The sequence below is a fragment of the Rhea pennata genome, chromosome 21 (assembly GCF_028389875.1).
Source record: "Rhea pennata isolate bPtePen1 chromosome 21, bPtePen1.pri, whole genome shotgun sequence".
NCBI lineage: Eukaryota > Metazoa > Chordata > Aves > Rheiformes > Rheidae > Rhea > Rhea pennata.
The window spans coordinates 1,571,525-1,590,473 of record NC_084683.1 but is presented as its reverse complement, the minus strand read 5'-3'; the positions used below and the strand labels follow the sequence as shown (position 1 = coordinate 1,590,473).

The 18,949-nt window shown below is 42.2% G+C and overlaps 1 protein-coding gene and 1 pseudogene across 1 annotated transcript; both read left to right on the top strand.

Annotated features, from left to right (window-relative positions):
* Nucleotides 1-18,949, top strand: part of LOC134149677 (capping protein, Arp2/3 and myosin-I linker protein 2-like) — a 174,453-nt pseudogene that overhangs the window by 125,158 nt on the left and 30,346 nt on the right.
* LOC134149778 (transcriptional repressor CTCF-like) lies at nt 7,161-17,890 on the top strand. Its single transcript, XM_062592985.1, has 9 exons — nt 7,161-7,947; nt 8,295-8,340; nt 9,235-9,370; nt 11,632-11,752; nt 12,554-12,703; nt 14,344-14,504; nt 14,955-15,137; nt 15,557-15,692; nt 17,721-17,890. Exons 1-9 carry the CDS (start codon nt 7,167-7,169, stop codon nt 17,888-17,890), a joined length of 1,884 nt encoding a protein of 627 aa, XP_062448969.1. The 5' UTR covers nt 7,161-7,166.

The following is an 18,949-nucleotide window of genomic DNA, read 5'->3' as shown; positions in this document are numbered from 1 at the left end:
AATCTTAATATCTCTTGTCCATACTTTATATTACTTCCTTGAGAATTTAAGAGCCTTCCTTCTTTCCAAATCGCTCCATGAGCGTGAACTACCCCAAAAGCATACTTTGAGTCAGTATATATATTTACTCTTTGGCCCTTTCCAATTTCAAGGGCTCGTATAAGGGCAATGATTTCAGTCTTTTGTGCTGAGGTGTTTTGTGGCAATGGTTTAGCTTCTACTTCTTTCCATTGAGTCACCACGGCATATCCAGCCTTTCTCTCTCCATTCTGTACAAAGCTGCTACCATCTGTATGTAGTTCCACATCTGGGTTCTGCAAAGGTTCATCCTTTAAATCAGGCCGGCTAGAGTATACTTGCTCTATAGTGTCCAAACAGTCATGTTGTAACTCTTTTTGCTCTTCACCAGGTAGCAGAGTAGCAGGGTTTAAGGTCGGTACCACCTTTAAGATATCTCCTTGTTCCAATAACACAGCATGATATTTTACCAGTCTGCTCGGGGAAATCCAATGATGCCCCTTTTGATTTAAAATTGCTGATACTGCATGTGGTACAAAAACAGTTAAGGGTTGTCCCAGAGTCAATTTGCGGACCTCTTGCATGAATAAGACGGTGGCTGCTATAGCCCGGAGACAGGCCGGCCATCCTTTACTTACTTCGTCTAATTGTTTAGAAAAATACGCCACTGGTCTTTTCCAGCTCCCGAGCATTTGGGTCATTACTCCTGAGGCCACCTGCTGTCGCTCATGTACATACAATTGAAAGCGTTTAGCCATATCTGGGAATCCCAATGCTGGAGCTTCCATCAATTTCTTTTTTATTTCATCGAAACTAGCATGGCATTCTGAGGTCCACCCTAACCATTCTCCTGGACCCTTTAGGGCTGCATATAAAGGTTTAGTTATCAGCCCAAAATTAGGGATCCATATATGGCAAAATCCTGCCATTCCCAAGAATCCCCTCAGCTGTCTTTTCATGCGGGGTACTGCAATTCGGCATATAGCCTCTTTTCTTTCGGCTCCTAGTGCACGTTGTCCTTTTGATATTTTAAAACCAAGATATTGGACTTCCTTCTTCGTAGTATGAGCCTTTTTCTTTGAAACACGATACCCAACAAGTCCCAAAAAATTTAACAGACTCGCTGTCGCCTCTAAACATATTTGCTCTGAATCTGCTCCAATCAAAATGTCATCCACATACTGTAAAAGAGTGACATTTTTGTTACCTTCCTGCCATTGGGCTAGTTCTTTGGCCAAGATCTCACCAAACAGGGTAGGACTGTTCTTGAATCCTTGAGGAAGAACCGTCCAGCATAACTGCTCCTTCCTCCTCGTAGTGGGACTTTCCCATTCAAAGGCGAAAATTGTCTGGCTTTGTTCTTCTATGGGAATACAGAAAAAAGCATCTTTTAAATCTAGCACTGTAAAACAATTGTTAGTCTCAGGCACCGAGGCTAAAAGAGTATATGGGTTTGGCACGGTTGGATGGATATCTTTTGTTATTTGGTTCACTGCCCTTAGGTCCTGGACCAGTCAATATTCTTGGGAGTGCGGTTTCCTTACCGGCAGGATGGGTGTATTGAATTCAGACTGACACTCTCTGAGCAGGCCATATTGCAAGAAGGCATTAATTAGGGGTTCCAATCTCCTACGTGCTTCTAGCTTGATCGGGTACTGCTGTACTCTAACCGGCTTCGCTCCTGGTTGTAGCTCTGTTTTGACCGGAATCGCATTTTTGCTTTACCTGGCTTTGTTGAGGCCCAAACTAAGTGAATCACCGAAGGGATACTTGCACTGTTATTGTCTGGAGCTGATCCCATCAAAAGGCAGATTTGTGCTCTCCATGCCGATTCTGGAGGGATGTGGAGCTGCACGGAACTCTCAGAAAAGGTCACCTGCGCATTCAGTTTGCATAGTAAATCCCGTCCTAATAAAGGGAGGGGACACTCTGGCATAGAGAGAAATTCATGAGTCAATTTAGTACCTCCAATCGTACCCTCCATTGGTTGCAAAGACGGCCTCAAAGCTTTCCTTCCCATAGCCCCAACAATGGTGGTAGTAGTCTTACTTAAGGGTCCTTTACAGCTAGTTATCACTGAATGAGTGGCTCCACTATCTAATAAAAATCTACAGTTTCATTCCCCAGCTTTACTGAAACCAGGGGATCAGCTGAGGAAATTCTAATTTTCTCCCCTGGTCCCCTTCATTCCATATCTGACTCCTCTAACATAATTAGGTCGGTGTTTGCTGGGCTCTGTAGCTTTGTTATCCTTCTTCGATTTGGACATTCATCTTTCCAGTGCCCTTCCTGTCTACAAATTGCACACTGATTTGGACCCAAAGCGGGTCTAGGGAGGCCTCCATTGGCCTCCCTCCCGTTCCACCGCTTCCTCCTCTGTTACCTCTTCTGCTTCCCCTGCCCCTGCCTTGGAATTCATTCCCCTGAACAGCTGCCAGGATAGAAGCCTGTAGTTTTATTCGATTTTGTGTTTCTCTTGTTCTCTTTCCATCTCGATTATTATATACCATATACGCTATTTCTATCAGCTGTGAAATAGACATTCCCCCAGCTCCATCTACCTTCTGTAGCTTCTTTCTAATATCCTGAGCAGACTGGCCAATGAATAGCGTATTAAACAGTCTTTGATTCGCTTCCTCATTTGGACCTAGGTGTGTCCATTTTCTGGCTGTTTCACATAATCTTTCATAAAAGGCCAAGGGATTTTCTTCAGGCCCTTGCTTTACTTCATACAATTTTGATACATTCCTTGGTTTCGGAATCCCGTACCGAACCCCATATAAAATTAGCTGTTGATACTGCCTCAATAGCTCCCTACCCCCGCTCCTATTTGGATCCCACTCTGGATCCTTTCTGGTGGGTAAATAGACCTCAGGATCCCCCTTTCTGTCCCTTCTCTCACCCTCTTCTTTTGCCTTATCAGTTACCAGCCTCCTTTCTTCTCCTGTCAGGAAAGTATTCAACAGTGCCTGCACATCTCCCCAGTTAGGATTATGAGTTATCATAATAGTCTCCAAAAGTTGATGCAGCTTTTCAGGATTTGGACTGCTTCCAGTTTAGTAAATCTGAGGTTGTAAAAGGAACATGTACAAATACTAACAGCCCTTCTGGTCCCACTGCTTGTCTCAAAGGAGCCTGTATAACAGGTTGTATCCGTCTCCTAGTTCGGCCAGAAACGGGGCTGGACTCTTTGCTTTCTAGCAGGGGGGCCGATGCTTCAACTGAGGTGGAATCGTTTCCACAAGAGGGGGGGCATTGTCAGTAGTTGTACATCCTCCTGCTCCTCTCCAATCAGAACTTTTCTGTTAGCACAATACCCGCTCTTTTCCTTCTTTGCTACTGCAACCATTACAGATTCCTCTTTACTTGTAAGTTCACATTCCCTTTGAATTTCTGGTTCCTTATATAGTGACACAAAAGCCTCCACATCATAGGGTATTTTGTCCCACTTCCCCTTCCGACAACAAAACAGCAGTAACTGTAATATAGTATTATGGTTCAAGGTCCCATTTTTTGGCCGTTGCTCATCACATTCCAACTTATACATTGGCCACCATTGATGACATCCTTTCATTCTTTTTTTTGTCATCCGATCTCCTCCAAAAATATTCCAGTGTTTCAAAATACAACCCAAAGGGCTACAGGGAGGAATCATGGATTGGCTTGATCCCATGTCAATTACCTAGAAATACCAACCTTGTTACCTAGCAATACCCTTTTTCCCATACCTTTGTGCGCACTCTGATCTGAACCCTCCGGTCAATTTAAGGTAAGCCTTGCCAAGCGTCTACGTGCGACTTAGTTCAACATAATATTCCGTAGAAGTAAGTAAATTCTATACTCACCAATCCAAAGATTCACCCCCCTTTCGCCCTGGCACAAATATCTCTGTTTGGCGTTGCACCTTTGAGTCTCTTGTCGTCCCAACTTCGGAGGGAGGTCAGAGGACTCCCCGATCAACAGGTCAGTGCGTGCTGGAGCTTGATCCAATCCAGTCCGCTGTCGGGAATGGCAAGATGATCTGGGGAAGGCCTTCTGGCAAGTCCCATCTGGGTCGCCAAACTGTTGTCCAAAATCTGGGTTCTGTTACCCGGTGTGCAAGCAACCAATAGACACACAGGGTCGAGATATTTGTTTATTTCATTTCTGCGCAGAGATGGGTGCTAGGTGGCAAATCCACAAAGCTAGCACACCTTCTCCCCCTCTCATTCTTGATTTATACACACTTTTCAGGGAGTATTTTATACAAATCTTTCTATTGGTTACAGTTTCATTACCTCAGGTAATCACTCTGTGCTTGCGCTTTCACATTCTTGTTAATTAGCATAGGAAGCGAAGAAGAGGCGGTAACATCATTATCATGTCATTTCCATCTCATTATTCATTTAGGGGTGTGAAGTTTAATATGCTAATAAGCCTTAATGAACCTAAGGTCACTTCTGGGTTATTCTGCTGTTTTTGTCTTACCTACCCGTCGCAATCTTCAGAGCGCTGTGGTTTCATCAAGGTTCTTTAGACGGAGCTGGTTATCCTTTGCAGTACTGTTTTTCTCTCCCCCTTGTCCTTGAGTCTGGTTAACTATTTTCAAGGTTTTTCTCACAGTATTTCTCTAACAGCCTCAGTGCGTGACACTGCAATGCTCGGATGCTGCTTGCTGTCCAGAGTTGTGAGGTTGCTGCTGCGTGAGGGCATAAGAGGCCAGTGTGAGGCTGTTGTGTGATGTTTGGGAGCGTGCACTGAGTTTGGGCTGTTTGCTTTGCAGGCCAGTGGCAGGCCCGCGTCAGGTGCTAGTGGTTGTGTGGTCAGCTGAGAAGCAGCGGCTGCTAGGCCAGTGGGGTGATGTTGTTGCTGTTTGCGTCTCTTCATTGCATAGTGCCGGAGTGCCTCTGAGGCGAACGCTGCTGCGCAGGCTGGTGGTGGTGGCTGTGAGGTGGCTTGTGCATGCGTGCATGACAGGCCAATGCTGTGGCCACTGGTGGTGGTGGTGGTTGGGAAGTGCCTTGTGCCTGCGTGCGTTATAGGCCGGTGCTATGGTCAGGCTTGTGAGATGCCTTGTGGCTGAGTGGCGTGCAGGCCAGTGGCAGGGCCGTGTCTGCTGTTTGTGGCTCTGAGGTGACTTGGGCATCAATCGCTTGGAGGCCAGAGGTGTCAGCCGAACTGGGCACGCTTTCACAATTGCTGCAGGCTAAAGACCAAAGCTCCGTTCTGATCGCCTGCTGGCTAGTGTAAAGTACTTGCATCATCTCGTGTTCTTCAGCTGTTTGTCCATATGGATTTGCTGTGACTTGAAAAGCTGATGAGTGTTAAGAAAAAGGAGAAGCAGGATCCCTGCAGGGAGTGCACATGAAGCCGTATGTCAGTATTTCTGGGTATCTGGTGCCCCCTGGAGACTGCTGCTGCCCACAAGAAACATAGAGAATATGAAGGCTGCACATTAGTAAGTGACCCTAGTCCAAGCAGACTGAAAAAAGAGAAGAACATCCTTTTCTCAAAGAAGTAGTGCAGGATACTAGAAAAGGCCGTAGCAGTAAAAGCGAGTATTCTCTAAAATAATAATAATTACATGTCTTGTATTTCTGAAGTCTAATAAAGACTGATAGCTACATTTCATGTTATGTATATATGCCCATGTATTTCAGAAACGAATGTGCAAGGCTATGTTTAGACAGCTGATAGTGACATGATACGAAATGTACAGAGTTTAAAAGATAGCTTTAAGAGGTTCTATTAGTTGGTCTGAGAGGTCAACAGATAAAATCAGAAAATGTGGATGTCTCCTATCAGCCCTGGGATTGGAATTAGAATTTGATCACAAGCTTCATAAGATGATTGGGTGGAGTTAGTTCTGTGTGATTTTTTTTGAGGGGGTGGGGATGGGTATTTTTTGAAGGTGGCAGGTGTTTGGGGGTGTCTTAGAGTGTTTTGAGGGGTTTTGAAACAATCCTGTGTAGAGAATAATGCTGGGTTGTTGGGGCAAGAGAGAAGAGAGGAGAAATTTGTCAAAAAGGAGATAATTCTTTTATACAAAAGTTCTGAGAGTTAAAATTAAGACCTACCTGCTAAAATACTGAGCTTTAGAATTATTACATGCTGTTGATGCCCTGGCTAGATTTAGCCTAGTTTTCATGAGAAATCACTAGAGTCGTGTAGCTCTGAGTCCAGACCATTTAGCTTGAAATAAAATTTTAACTGAGCCTTGTCTGCATCCTGGGGCTCCTTCGACCCAAAGAGGGCACTGTGCTCAAGTTCATCCTGTGTTCTGCCTTCTGAGGCAAGGCAGTGCCCATAAATGGAAACAGGAATGAAGCTCAGGATACTCCCAAGAAATTTACTTATCCTTGTCTTTCTTTTTTCTTTCTTTTTTCTTCTTTTTTTTTCTTTTCTTTCTTTTTTTTTTTTTCTTTTTAAGAGAAGATACCAATCAAGTGTTGTTCAGAGAAGTCTAAACATAGAGGAAATAGTTGTTTGGAGCTGGAGTTTTACATGAAATATGAACTTAATTTAGAGTAATTTTGAAGACTTAAATTCTTGCTTTGCATTCTCAAAGCTTTTTCTTGGGGGGGGGAATCACTGTTCTCAGACTAAGGGCTTTTCTGTTTGAGTACGGTTGTTGGGGGAGGTTGTTTTTTTTGGGGGGGGGGGTCCAGATTTATATTGTACTTTACAGAGTCAGCTTTTTTACATGTAAGATTTCTAATGGCATAAAAATAATGTGATTATAGCACAGGACTGCTTCTGATATTCAGCTTATTTATTTTACATAGATTGGTAATAAGGAGTAATCGTGCCGTATCACTTGCCTTAGCAATTTGCAGTCCTTGAGAAACATACATATCCCTTAATCTCTCTTCCTTGCTTTCCTTCCTTTCCATGAAACTGGTACAGCGGCTGTTTCACTCCAGGCAGGATTCTGTGATCACCTTGATTTACAGCGACAATACGCTAGCAGAGACTAATGCTTACAGTTTTGGATTTGTTTTCTTAAAACTGGCTGCAGTATGCTGTTGCTGTTGAGCTGATGGTTTTCGGTTAGGCCACTTGTCCCTCTGTGGGGTGTGTGCCATTATTATGGCACATTATTACATTAGATGATGTGCAATATTCTCTCTTCTGATTTTTTTTTCTTTTTTTAAAAGCAAGAAGGTGAGATGGAAGGTGAGGCAGCTGAAGCTAATGTGGAAGAATCAGAAACTTTTATTAAGGGAAAAGAGAGAAAAACCTATCAAAGACGCCGTGAAGCTGGGCAGGAGGACGATGCTTGTCATGTACCACCAAACCAAGCAGATGGGTGTGAAGTAGTTCAGGATGTCAATAGTGGTGTGCAGATGGTTGTGATGGAACAGTTGGATCCAACACTTCTTCAAATGAAGACTGAAGTAATGGAAGGTGCAGTGCCTCAGAAAACGGAGGCTACAGTGGATGACACACAGATCAGAACACCTCAGGTTGTTAATATGGAAGAGCAGCCTATAAATATTGGTGAGCTTCAGCTGGTCCAAGTACCAGTTCCAGTGACTGTACCTGTTGCCACCACTTCTGTGGAAGAACTTCAGGGAGCATATGAAAATGAGGTTTCCGAAGGAGGCCTGCAAGAGGGAGAGCCCATGATCTGTCACACTCCCCCTTTACCAGAAGGCTTCCAGGTAGTGAAAGTGGGTGCAAATGGTGAGGTGGAGATGCTGGAACAAGGTGAACTTCAGCCCCAAGAAGATCCTAATTGGCAAAAAGATCCAGACTATCAGCCACCAGCCAAAAAAACAAAGAAAAACCAAAAGAGTAAGCTATGCTACACTGAGGAAGGCAAAGATGTGGATGTCTCTGTGTATGACTTTGAAGAGGAGCAACAGGAGGGTTTGTTGTCTGAGGTCAATGCAGAAAAAGTAGTGGGTAACATGAAGCCACCTAAACCAACCAAAATCAGAAAGAAAGGTGGGTTTGTAAGCGGATTTCTAAACTGCACTGGTTGTGACTGCACCTTGCAATACAGTTGAAGTGATTGAGTAGATGCAAATGGGAGTAAAGCAGGCATGCTCAGTGTCACTTACCGTTTTGTATAAGAGCTCTCAGCTCTGTTTTCTGGGCAAACCTACTCTCTCCTGACTATAGGCTTGCAAAGGAGGTCATTTGCCTTGTGTGATGCTGTGGTATTAGTATTCCCATATCACTACAATTGAAAAGGTTCTGCTTGTTGCTGTAATGCATATTCAAGAGATTATTGTGTACAATAAAGTTTTACATCAGGAACCAGTGGTATAATTAGTTTTTGGGGGGCGGAGCTTTTCAGACAGTCACATTACTCAGGAAGCACCTCAACACTCACACAGGGACTTGGACCTTTGTGTACATTCTTCTAATAGAATCTACTCTGTCTTTATTCTATAGGCAAGTTGGGTCTATCTGAATCTGTCAGATTTCCTCTATGGGACAAGCTGGAAAGGAAGAAACTATGCAATGCTGCTCTCTTTCTTTATTATTTTTTTTTCTTCCCCTGTGAGAGCAATTTTTCACCTGACCATGTTAGGTGCAAAGCTCATTCTGTACATAGATACAAAAACTATCTCTGAGATTGATGCAAAGTTACTTAAAGCTGTAGAAAACATTCTGTTTGTCTTGGGTGTTATTAGGGCCCTCAGTTTGCTGTGTTCTGAGATTTGTGCTGCCATTGCTTCCTATGGAAAAATAAGGTGAGGCTGGAGCTAAACAGAAGGCAGATGGAGCAGAAAAACAAAACAGAGAATAGGTTATAAACTGGACCAGTAAAACATGTAGGAATGAAAGCATGTTTCCATTGTTCCTCACTTAAGTTTCTGTTATAAAACTTAATATAGGAGTAATTTCAGAACTGTCATCACATTTAAACAAAGTTCTTTTGACCCTTCTGCCAAAAAAGTGTAATTCATGTTCTTAGCTTTCTTTTCATACCTCTGCATTATCTAACTGAATGGTTTGAAATTTGCAAATAGCCAAGTGATAAGAAAATAAGGGAGTTTGTTTCCCTCATTGAAGGGATGTACTCTCTCTAGCAGTATCTTCCGTCCATTGGCTATTTATACAAAGGCTATGACACGTGCGTGCCATTTGCTGCTGTAATCTAATCTTTCAGAACAAAAGGAACATTGCTAATTCATGGTGGGGGGGTTGAGAGGGAGAAGCTGTGTCATATTTTTTGCCACTAAATCTGAATGTCACCATCTTCCTGTTTTCCTGCAAATGATTAGGTACTCGCCCTCACAAGTGCCCAGATTGCGACATGGCCTTTGTGACCAGTGGAGAGTTGGTTCGGCATCGCCGCTACAAACACACCCACGAGAAACCATTCAAATGCTCAATGTGTGATTATGCTAGTGTGGAGGTATGTTAATTGTCACAGTACCAAGTACATGCTTGTATGCTTCAAGACTTACTCATCATCTGTTACAAACTTTCCTCCTTGACCATTTTTGAAAAGCCTCTGAGTAAATGGGTTATGAATTACAGAATCAGTAAGGTTGGAAGGGACCTCTGGAGATCATCTAGTCCAACCTCCCTGCTCAAGCAGGGTCACCTAGAGCATGTTAGACAGGATTGCATCCAGGAGGGCTTTGAATATCTCCAGAGAAGGAGACTCCACAACCTCTCTGGGTAACCTCTTCCACTGCTCTGTCACTCTCACAGTGAAGAAATTCCTCCTCACGTTCAGGCGGAACATCCTGCGGTTCAGTTTTTGCCCCATTGCCTCTTGTGCTGTTGTGTGGGACAACTGAGAAGAGTTTGTCCCCATCCTCTTGATGCCCTCCCTTCTGATACTTATGCACACTGATAAGATCCCCCCTCAAGCTTCTCTTTCCCAGGCTAAACAGGCCCAGCTCTCGCAGCCGTTCCTCAGAGAGCAGATGCTTCAGCCCTCTGATCATCATCATAGCCCTATGCTGGACTCTCTCCAGTAGCTCCATGTCTCTCTTGTACTGGGGAGCCCAGAACTGGACACAGTACTCGAGAGCAGGCCTCACCAGGGCTGAGTGGAGGGGCAGGATCACCTCCCTCGACCTGCTGGCAACACTCTTCCTAATGCACCCCAGGAGACCATTGGCCTTCCTGGCCACCAGGGCACACTGCTGGCTCATGGTCAACTTGTTGTCCACTAGCACTCCCAGGTCGTCTGCACAGCTGCTTTCTGAATGAATTAGGTCTGGTTTTTTTTGGAAGCAAGTGATAGGGTTTCCTCAGTTGATGAGAAACCTATTTGAGGATATTTGTGCACCAAAACCCTAGATCATTTCCATTTCCTCTTTGGAGACTGTAGTTTTCATTGTTTTTAAAAAAGAGCAGTCCTTTAAGATGAGTAAAGGAGTTGAAGGAGGCAGGTATCTGCTGAGTAGAATGTACTTTAAGACTAGAGATGCTCTCCAATTTTAAAATGTGCACTTTGCATCTTACATATCTGTTGATAAAGTGACTGTTGCCAAAATGAATGGCGCTTTCCCAAATTAGTGAAAAACAGCTTTGCTAATTCTAAGAGGTTACCTAATTTGCTTGAGGAAATAAAGCTTACTTGAATGTTCTACCCTGTGCCCTAAGCAGCACTGTTGCTTGTGCTGCAGGACAGCTTTTAAAATGTAATAAAAACTACATTGCAAGGTGGGGATAGGAAATCTGAGCAAGGTCACAAACAAAATTTTTAAAAACTGATCTGTGCAGTGGAGGAAGGTTACAGTGGAGATGTTGAACTGGGTGCTTAATCTTCTTTTATTTATTTATTTATTGAGTTTTCTGGGTGTGGGTGTTTCAGTTTGTGTGTGTATGTTTTGGGGTTTTTTTGGGGGGGGGGGGAATGCTGGGGTTTTTGTGGGTCTTTTAAGTTTTATCTATTTATTTATTTATTTATTAAAAAAAGAAACAAAACTTTGAGCTGTGACTGCAGTGTTGTAATTCCAGGCCCTGAGGTTTGAAGTGCTGAATGCGTTGTGTTGCAGTGCATGAATTAGGAAAGAATAAGCAAGTTGGTCCTATGTGAGCTGGTTGCAGGGTTTTATAGACAGCATTTGGTGCAGCTTGCTCTTACTGAAGCAGAAAACGCTTTCCGTTCATGTCTGCTAATTCTTAAGCTATGTTCATGCCTCCTAGATGATGGCAGGAGCGTAAAGGGATTAAGTCACTTTGATTGTAGGACTAGGGCTTTTTTATTGAGTTACTGATTTGTCTTCTTCCTGAAAGTAACTGGAGGGCATCCCGGGAGGCACCCTGTGGAAGAACATCTGCAGTGTTCCTGGGTGCATGCTTTCCTGGAATGCTTTTTCTCTGTGTCTGTCCAGGATGCTTTCAAATTTTAGCATATCCTCTGACGTTGAGATGGTTGATGCCAGTAAGGTGAGCTCAGGAGACAAAATCTGGATGCTTTGAATGTAGGAGCAAGACTGGGAATAAAGCTGGGAGGTGGAACCGAGTGGGAAAGGGAGTATGAGTGGTTACATGGCAGTGCAAGACTGGCACTGAAAGGGGTTGGTTGGTTGTATTATTTTTAACCTTGCTACTGAAACAAAATGTTACTGTAACAAAATTTTTGACTGATTTCCTTTACTTTGGAAATCTTACCTATTCATGCTTACTAACTCCAGTCTTGCTCTTGGCTTTCAGGTTACCAAATTGAAACGCCACATTCGCTCTCACACTGGAGAGCGTCCGTTCCAGTGCAGCTTGTGCAGCTATGCCAGCAGGGATACTTACAAGCTGAAGAGGCACATGAGGACCCACACTGGTACTGATGTCCTGCTTTTAGCACGCTGTCTGTGTGCTGGTGTCTGAGTGCTGGGACAGTGCATAATGGTGCTCATGCTCGGAGTCAGCAAAATGAAGTATTCAAGTTTGATGTAAAATTAGCATGAAGTCTGTAGCTGAAGAGAATGCACTGTTTATCAACATTAATAAATTCATAAACTGACACTAGTAATTGCACTGAGAAATGTGCTGGAGGATTCTGATTTTTGCCTTCACTGTGAGGTGACAGAATACAGGCCCTTTTTCAGTATGAAGATGAGCAATATCTTCTTTATTGATGTTTTACTTCCCACTGAAGGTTATAGCCATTTTTAGTTTCATTCTTGAGTGTAATTGCAACAGTGTCCAGATGCAATTTGTGAAGATCCTTAGTCTTTTCTGTGATAGAAATAGGACTTTTTTTTTTTTTTTCTACCATGGAACACTGCTAGAGTGCTAAACTAATGAGGCTGCTAAAATTTAATGACAGAAATGTGCTTGTACGTATGAGCATTAAAAAGAAAATCTCAAATTTGATGTTCACAGTGTTCCAGCATCTTGCATGTAGGTCTTGAATGTGTTTCTCATTGTAAGGACTAATAATTAACTCATTTGCTCAAGAGTGAATTTGTTTTGTCTTTGTGTTGTAGAAAGATATTTACGGGAACTAAAACTTCTAGAGAAAGAAACATCATTGAGCTGTTTGCTGGTTTCTGGGGAGTTATTTTATTTTAGGGCTTTTTGATTAGATTTCTTGTTAATAAAAGTGCTCGTGCTACTTTTTTTCCTTCCGTTACTGTAGGAGAGAAGCCATATGAATGTTACATCTGCCATGCTCGCTTCGCTCGGAGTGGTACCATGAAGATGCACATTTTACAGAAACATACGGAGAATGTGGCCAAATTTCACTGTCCTCACTGTGATACTGTTATAGCAAGAAAGAGGGACTTGGGTATGTATCTTGGCAACGTGGCCATTAGCGAAGTTACTGCAGAAGGCTACACAAAACATGCCTTCCCAAAATTCGAGTTCATGTAACCCATCAGCTGTCTTCCCCCCGCTTTAACCTAGTAAATCCAGTAACTGCACAAAATGAAGCACAGGCTTAGAAGTGTAGCTGGTAATACATACTTTTAGCCTTTCAGCTTACAGTAACTGCTGCATGCTATGGGAACAGCACTTTCAATTGCTTTTCATTATTTGAAAATGCAGCCTGTTTTTCAAGCATCCAAGGCAACTTATTTTCATGTCCATAGGTGCGAGGCATTTATTGAACTTAGACTAATATTTTAACTGTATGACTTAAGGTCCGAGAAATTGGAAGGTCATTTGGCGTGACCTCCTATGTATTGGAGGCCATTAATTATCACCCAGATATATCTTCATCAAGCTGAAAGGCTTGAATTAGCCTAAACAATTTCATTTTTCAGGAAGTGGAGCTGTGTGCCACAGACATAATAGGAGAGACTGAGTTGTCACAAAAGCCCTGAGTCCTTGCAGTAGGAGAGTGTTGACCTGGTGAGCAGTTCCCCATGATTCTAGCAGGCACGCTCTCTTTTATGATATACAAGAAGGTGAAAAACAGTACTACTCCCAGAGCAATTGAAGATAATCTTTCTCAGTGAAGAAAAGGCTGAGATTTGGCATAATTCTGTCTATAAGCAAAATATCAACCAGATAACGGGAAGGTAGGTTCTCCTTCATAACAAACAGATGTAAAGTGCTACAATGAAGGACACGTTGATACGATGAAACCAAGTGTCTATGAAGCAAACAAGTACTGATCTATAACAGGAAAAAACAGAATAGCTGTGAAGATTTTTTTTTCATAATGATTGTTCAACCTACAGCAGGCTACCTTGTGCAGGTGCAATATGCTCATATTTGGAGGATTTAAAAGTGATTAAAACCTCTGATAGGGGTTAGCTGTTGGTACCCCTGTTACCCTCTAGTCCTGTCACTTTGACTTCTGATCCTGCAAAAAATCCTGTTTCCCAATGTATTACCTGACTTCTGACTGTATTCAGGCAATTCAGAGTGGTCTTAAGTGTCTTGAGGACAGTGCTGTGTTTTACCTTGACTTTACTTCATCTGTTGCATGAACTTCAATAGCAAAAATCTATGTTGCTCTGTCTTCCAAGAGAATCCTTACAGATTGTCGAAGCAGTCCTGGGCATCAGTGATCTGGCTGCTATGTTTTTGAGATGGATTTTTGAAATAGTCTACACACTAACAGTCTAAGAATCCTGCTATATTTTGCAGATAGTGAATTTTGAATATAAGTTATGTGGTATATCATCAAACACTATCAAATGCAAGTGTATCAGCACAGATTGCTGATATTAACCAAATCTAGAATCCTTTAAAAAACCTTACTAAGCTTTTGACTAGGCAGTTCTGTCAAGAAATTGTGCTGATTGCTGTTAATTATAAGCCTATTAATTTTTTCATAGAATCTCAAATTAACAGTTTACGTTTCTCACCTGAACTCAAGAGTATACAGAGGGAAAGACACTGAGAGATTGTATACCAGGCTCTTTCACCCTTGGATAGCCGTGATGTGATTAAAGGCTCTGGTTCTTGCATTCCTAGGTGTCCATTTGCGAAAGCAGCATTCCTACATTGAGCAGGGCAAGAAGTGTCGATACTGTGATGCTGTGTTTCATGAGCAATATGCCCTCAAACAGCATCAAAAGTCTCACAAGAATGAGAAGTGCTTCAAGTGTGACAAGTGTGATTATGCATGCAGGCAGGTAAGCTGGTGGGACTGACACCCCTTAAGAGCATTAAAACATAGGAGCTAAACACGTAAGCTAAGAAATCTTATCTGTTAAGTTTGACCAACTTTCAAAATCAGTGTTAGCTCTCTGACTTTTATTTATTTATTTTAAGGGCATGGGAGAGTTCAGTGGCTTTTGCTTTCTGCTGAAGTGCTCCCCTGTGGAGAGTATCTTTTAAGGGAGTTAAGTCACAACCTTGGCATATCTGTTGACAAAGAGCTAGAGTTGCTTGGAGGATGGAAGTAGGTAGGACCGAATATGCCATCAATCAGAGTGTGGTTGCACTCGGGCGGGACCATCTTCTCCTGGGTGTTTTTCTTGGACTAAAGTATTTGACCTCATCTTGCCTGCAGAAATAAATTTCTCAGTGTCTGCATCTGAAAGTTTTCAAGTTATTCTTTCTCTTTGGTTTGTCCCTACCAGGAGTGGCGCATGATCGTGCATAAACGGACCCATACTGGAGAAAAGCCTTATGCCTGTAGCCATTGTGATAAAACCTTCCATCAAAAACAGCTCCTTGATAGGCACTTCAAACGATACCATGATCTCAACTTTGTCCCTGCTGCATTTGTCTGTTCCAAGTGTGGTAAAACTTTCACTCGCAGGGTAAGGGAGAGTGTGTGTGTGTGTGTGTGTATAAATACATTTTGAGTTGTGCTTTTTGGCTGAATGGGGGTTTTGGAAAGGAGGAGCCCTGTTACTCAAAGAAAAGGGTGGCTGGGGCACAAGGCACAACACTGATCTTTTTTAAAAGGTGGCACTTGCTGCTCTCTGAGAGGAGGCTCTGGTATTGATACTGATACTGGCATGTGCTAGCAGTGGCATCATGAGCAGTAGGAAAACTCAACTTTATGAGTAGAAATTAGTGAAATTTACCTATATTTGGTAAATATTTTTCCATTACAAAGAGGAAAAAGAGACAAGCAGTCAGAAATGTCTGTGTAAACCCAGGGCCAGAATATCTGATCTTGATTTCAATGCGTGTTGTTTTTTTTGTTTTGTTTTTTTCCCCCCATTCTGAACAGAACACAATGGCCAGACATGCTGATAATTGTTCTGGCCCAGATGGTGGGGAGGGAGAGAATGGAGGAGAGACAAAGAAGGGCAAACGTGGCAGAAAGAGAAAAATGCGCTCTAAGAAAGAAGATTCCTCTGACAGTGGTAAGATTCAGCTCAGTACCTTCTTAGCATTACAGGCTTGTGATTCATTGTTTCTTTGTTAGCTGTTTGCCAGTTCTGCAGGTTCGGTTTGGTACCTGAAAGGCTTTTATGTACTCGATAAGGGGAAAAAAACGATCATGTATGTATGTACATAGAGGACTGTGTGTGTTTAGGAAGGATGGTGTGAATTCGGCTGTCCTGGACCTCTTCCGAGACTCAGTAGTTGGGGAAAAAAGTGCTGTGTCTGTTACCCTTTGCCTAGACTGCAGTTGTCTGTCTTGCATGCTCTTCTGAGTGTTAGTACACTGTCTGATACATTTTTCCAGTACTAAAGTCATGTTGTCCCCTGCTTTGGCCTGTCAGCTGCTGAAGTAGACAGACTGTTAGTTGATAAAAGTTGAGATCTGAGGAAAATATGAAGAAGCTCTAAAAAGGTAGGACCTGAAAAATTCAATAAAAGAAATTTGTCTTTGAATGACTGCGTACAATAGCGCAGCACATGCATACCTCCTTGTACATAAGGAAGTAGGTGCTTACAGACATGGGGAAATGTCTGGAAAGCAGTAATGCAGAGAACAAATAGATGCTAATGTGAGATCTTGTGGCAATAAAATCAATCCATTCAGCATAATCTGACTGAGGGGGATGAAAGCACATCATATCCAGAGTATTTGCAGTCTTTCTGGGATGTTGAACTGATCTTTTTTCAAGCCAGAAATGCACCCATAAGATGGCAGCGTATAGTTAACCCTGGTATGTTTGGCTGCTTTCTGTTTTCTGTCTTAATTTACTTGTGAGATTTGAAGTTGAGGCCTGGTATGTGTTATGACGCCTCATCTTTGTGGAATCCCAAAGACCAATGGCCACCTTTTTGAAGGTATTTTTCACTTGATAGTAATCATTTTTATCACACCCTGGTCAACAGTTGTGCAGCTTGGATACTTTTTGGGTGTCTCTCTTAACTGAAAAGTATTAGAGCCATTATTGCTGCTTCTAAGAAAATGAAATTTCTACAGTTCATTCTTCCCCCTCAAATAAATGGAAGTATGCCTCATGCAATGGCTCACCTCTTCATGAGGAAGATAAGCTACTCTTCTGTGCAGTGGACATGCTTAGACATTCTGGGGCAGTCATTTTACCCTTCTGACAGTCTGTTCCCCTTGACATCTTTTATTTTTTATTTTATTGTCTGATTTGGTTTTGCATGGAGTATTCTGGGCACATTGATGGTGCTAACTGGTAATTTCAGGGATGTCCTGAAGTATAAATCTTTGAGCCTTTAGCTCAGTAAACCACAGAAAAATTGCAAGAAGTTAAAACTTGTCATGAGCACCATTGGACTGGAATCAGTTTCTAAGAAATGCAGTTAGTTGGCATGGAGGGGAGGTGCTATCATAAATCAGTTGGTGGACAGGGCCTCATAAAATAGGCTGTTCTACCTCATAAAGAGAGGTCTTGGAGAAGATGCTCTTGGTCACTGATTGATGATCTATGGTATGTTGATGATCCTAGAAAGCATGGCAAGGTGTCTGCAAAGCTGTGTTCATCTGTGATGCGTAAGACCTCCCCAGTTCCATGTGACTTTACTATTTTCAACTTGACGTTGAGGTCCTGAACACTAGTTGCGGTGTTCAGGAACTGCTACCCCAGTTGCTGATCTATGTTACAGAAAAAGATAAGTACGGTGCTGCTGTTTCTTGAGGGCTAGGAGACTTACTGTTGGATCACTCTTGACTTCTGGAGTGTTTCATAGAGGTATTGAAGTCACTACCACCAAATGAAATCATGTTTTCTTTCCCTTTCTGAATGGCATTTTGTTCCCTTTAATATAGGAGTAACAAACTGAGTCTGTGCCACTAGGTTCTTAGCAAAGGCCTCATTCGCCTTCTCTGTTACCAGAGCCAGCTCCCTTCAGTTGAGGATTAAGTAATGGCTCTTTGTAGGTGAATGTGTTTAACCTCTTTAAACTAAAGACTTGCTTAATGCACTTCTTCGAGGATTTTTTTTTTGTTTCTTTTTTTTTCCTAGAGGAAAGTGCTGAACCAGATTTGGATGATAATGAAGATGAAGAGGAGACAGCAGTAGAAATTGAGGCTGAACCAGAAGTTGAGCAAGAGGCTCCTGCACCACCTCCTAGTAAGAAACGAAGAGGAAGACCACCAGGCAAAGCTGCCACCCAACCAAAACAATATAAATAATAAAACTTAAAATGATGTTAGACTGTGATTTAACTAGAACTTGCTGTTTTATGTTAGCATTACAGGATCGTGGAACATTAGGAAGTATTTTGGAGTCCTTCAGGGTTTCCTATGAGATGCTTGATTAGTTTTGCTCTGAGCTGCATTGTAAAGCTGGTCCAAGGACAGTGTTTACATGCAACAAGTTTTAATATACAAAAGTGGAAGCCTTGACTAGAGTACATAGTAAACCACTCTGGACTTGCCCTTCCAGTTCCCAGAGTCTTTGAGTCTCCTTTTCTCAGTAGTGTTTGTAACTGTAAATGCAGACTTGAGAGGGTTCTAGACTTTTAAAATGTTTTTGCTTTTCCCCACCGACTAGTTCCAGTTTTCCGAGTCGGCTGCACACGGTAGTTTTGGCATGCTCCAACTGGTTTCTGTCCTTAATATGCTTATATGCTTTGCTTTCTGCAAAGCATTTCTGTAATGGTCAAGCTTGTAAATAACTTTTTTTTTTTTTTTTTTTTTTTTTACATTTTAATCTTTTTCCATTAGTTAAGAGGTATGCAAAAATAAACCCCGGTATTTTAATTCCTTTCAAACCAAGTGACAAGAGACTTTTATAGAGTGTAAATGTTGGAAAAGCTGTTGATAACCAATCATGTAGAGAAAGGTACCCAGACTACTCCTTGAAGATCAACAGATACCCACACGTGAAATCTGGTTTTGAAGCACACAACTGGCATTTGAAACATGCATAATTAACCTTCTTTTTGAGTTACAATTTTACGACTACATTTTCTTTGCGCTGTCTTGTGGCTGTATTTTGTGTTTATGAATCCTATGTTAAGGCAGAAGTGGTGATTTATAAGTGGGTCACTGCAGCCCTCAAAACCTGGGCCAGGAAATATTAATAGGTCAGTAATTACACAATTTTGGATTTCTAATAGAGACAAAAGGAATAATGTGAAATACAAATGATGCCTGTATACGAACTGTCAAATGTTAAAATATGTAAGCTTTTTATAGAGCCTCAGTCTTGCTGATTTCAAACAAATTTTTCTTCTATGTATCGCTTCT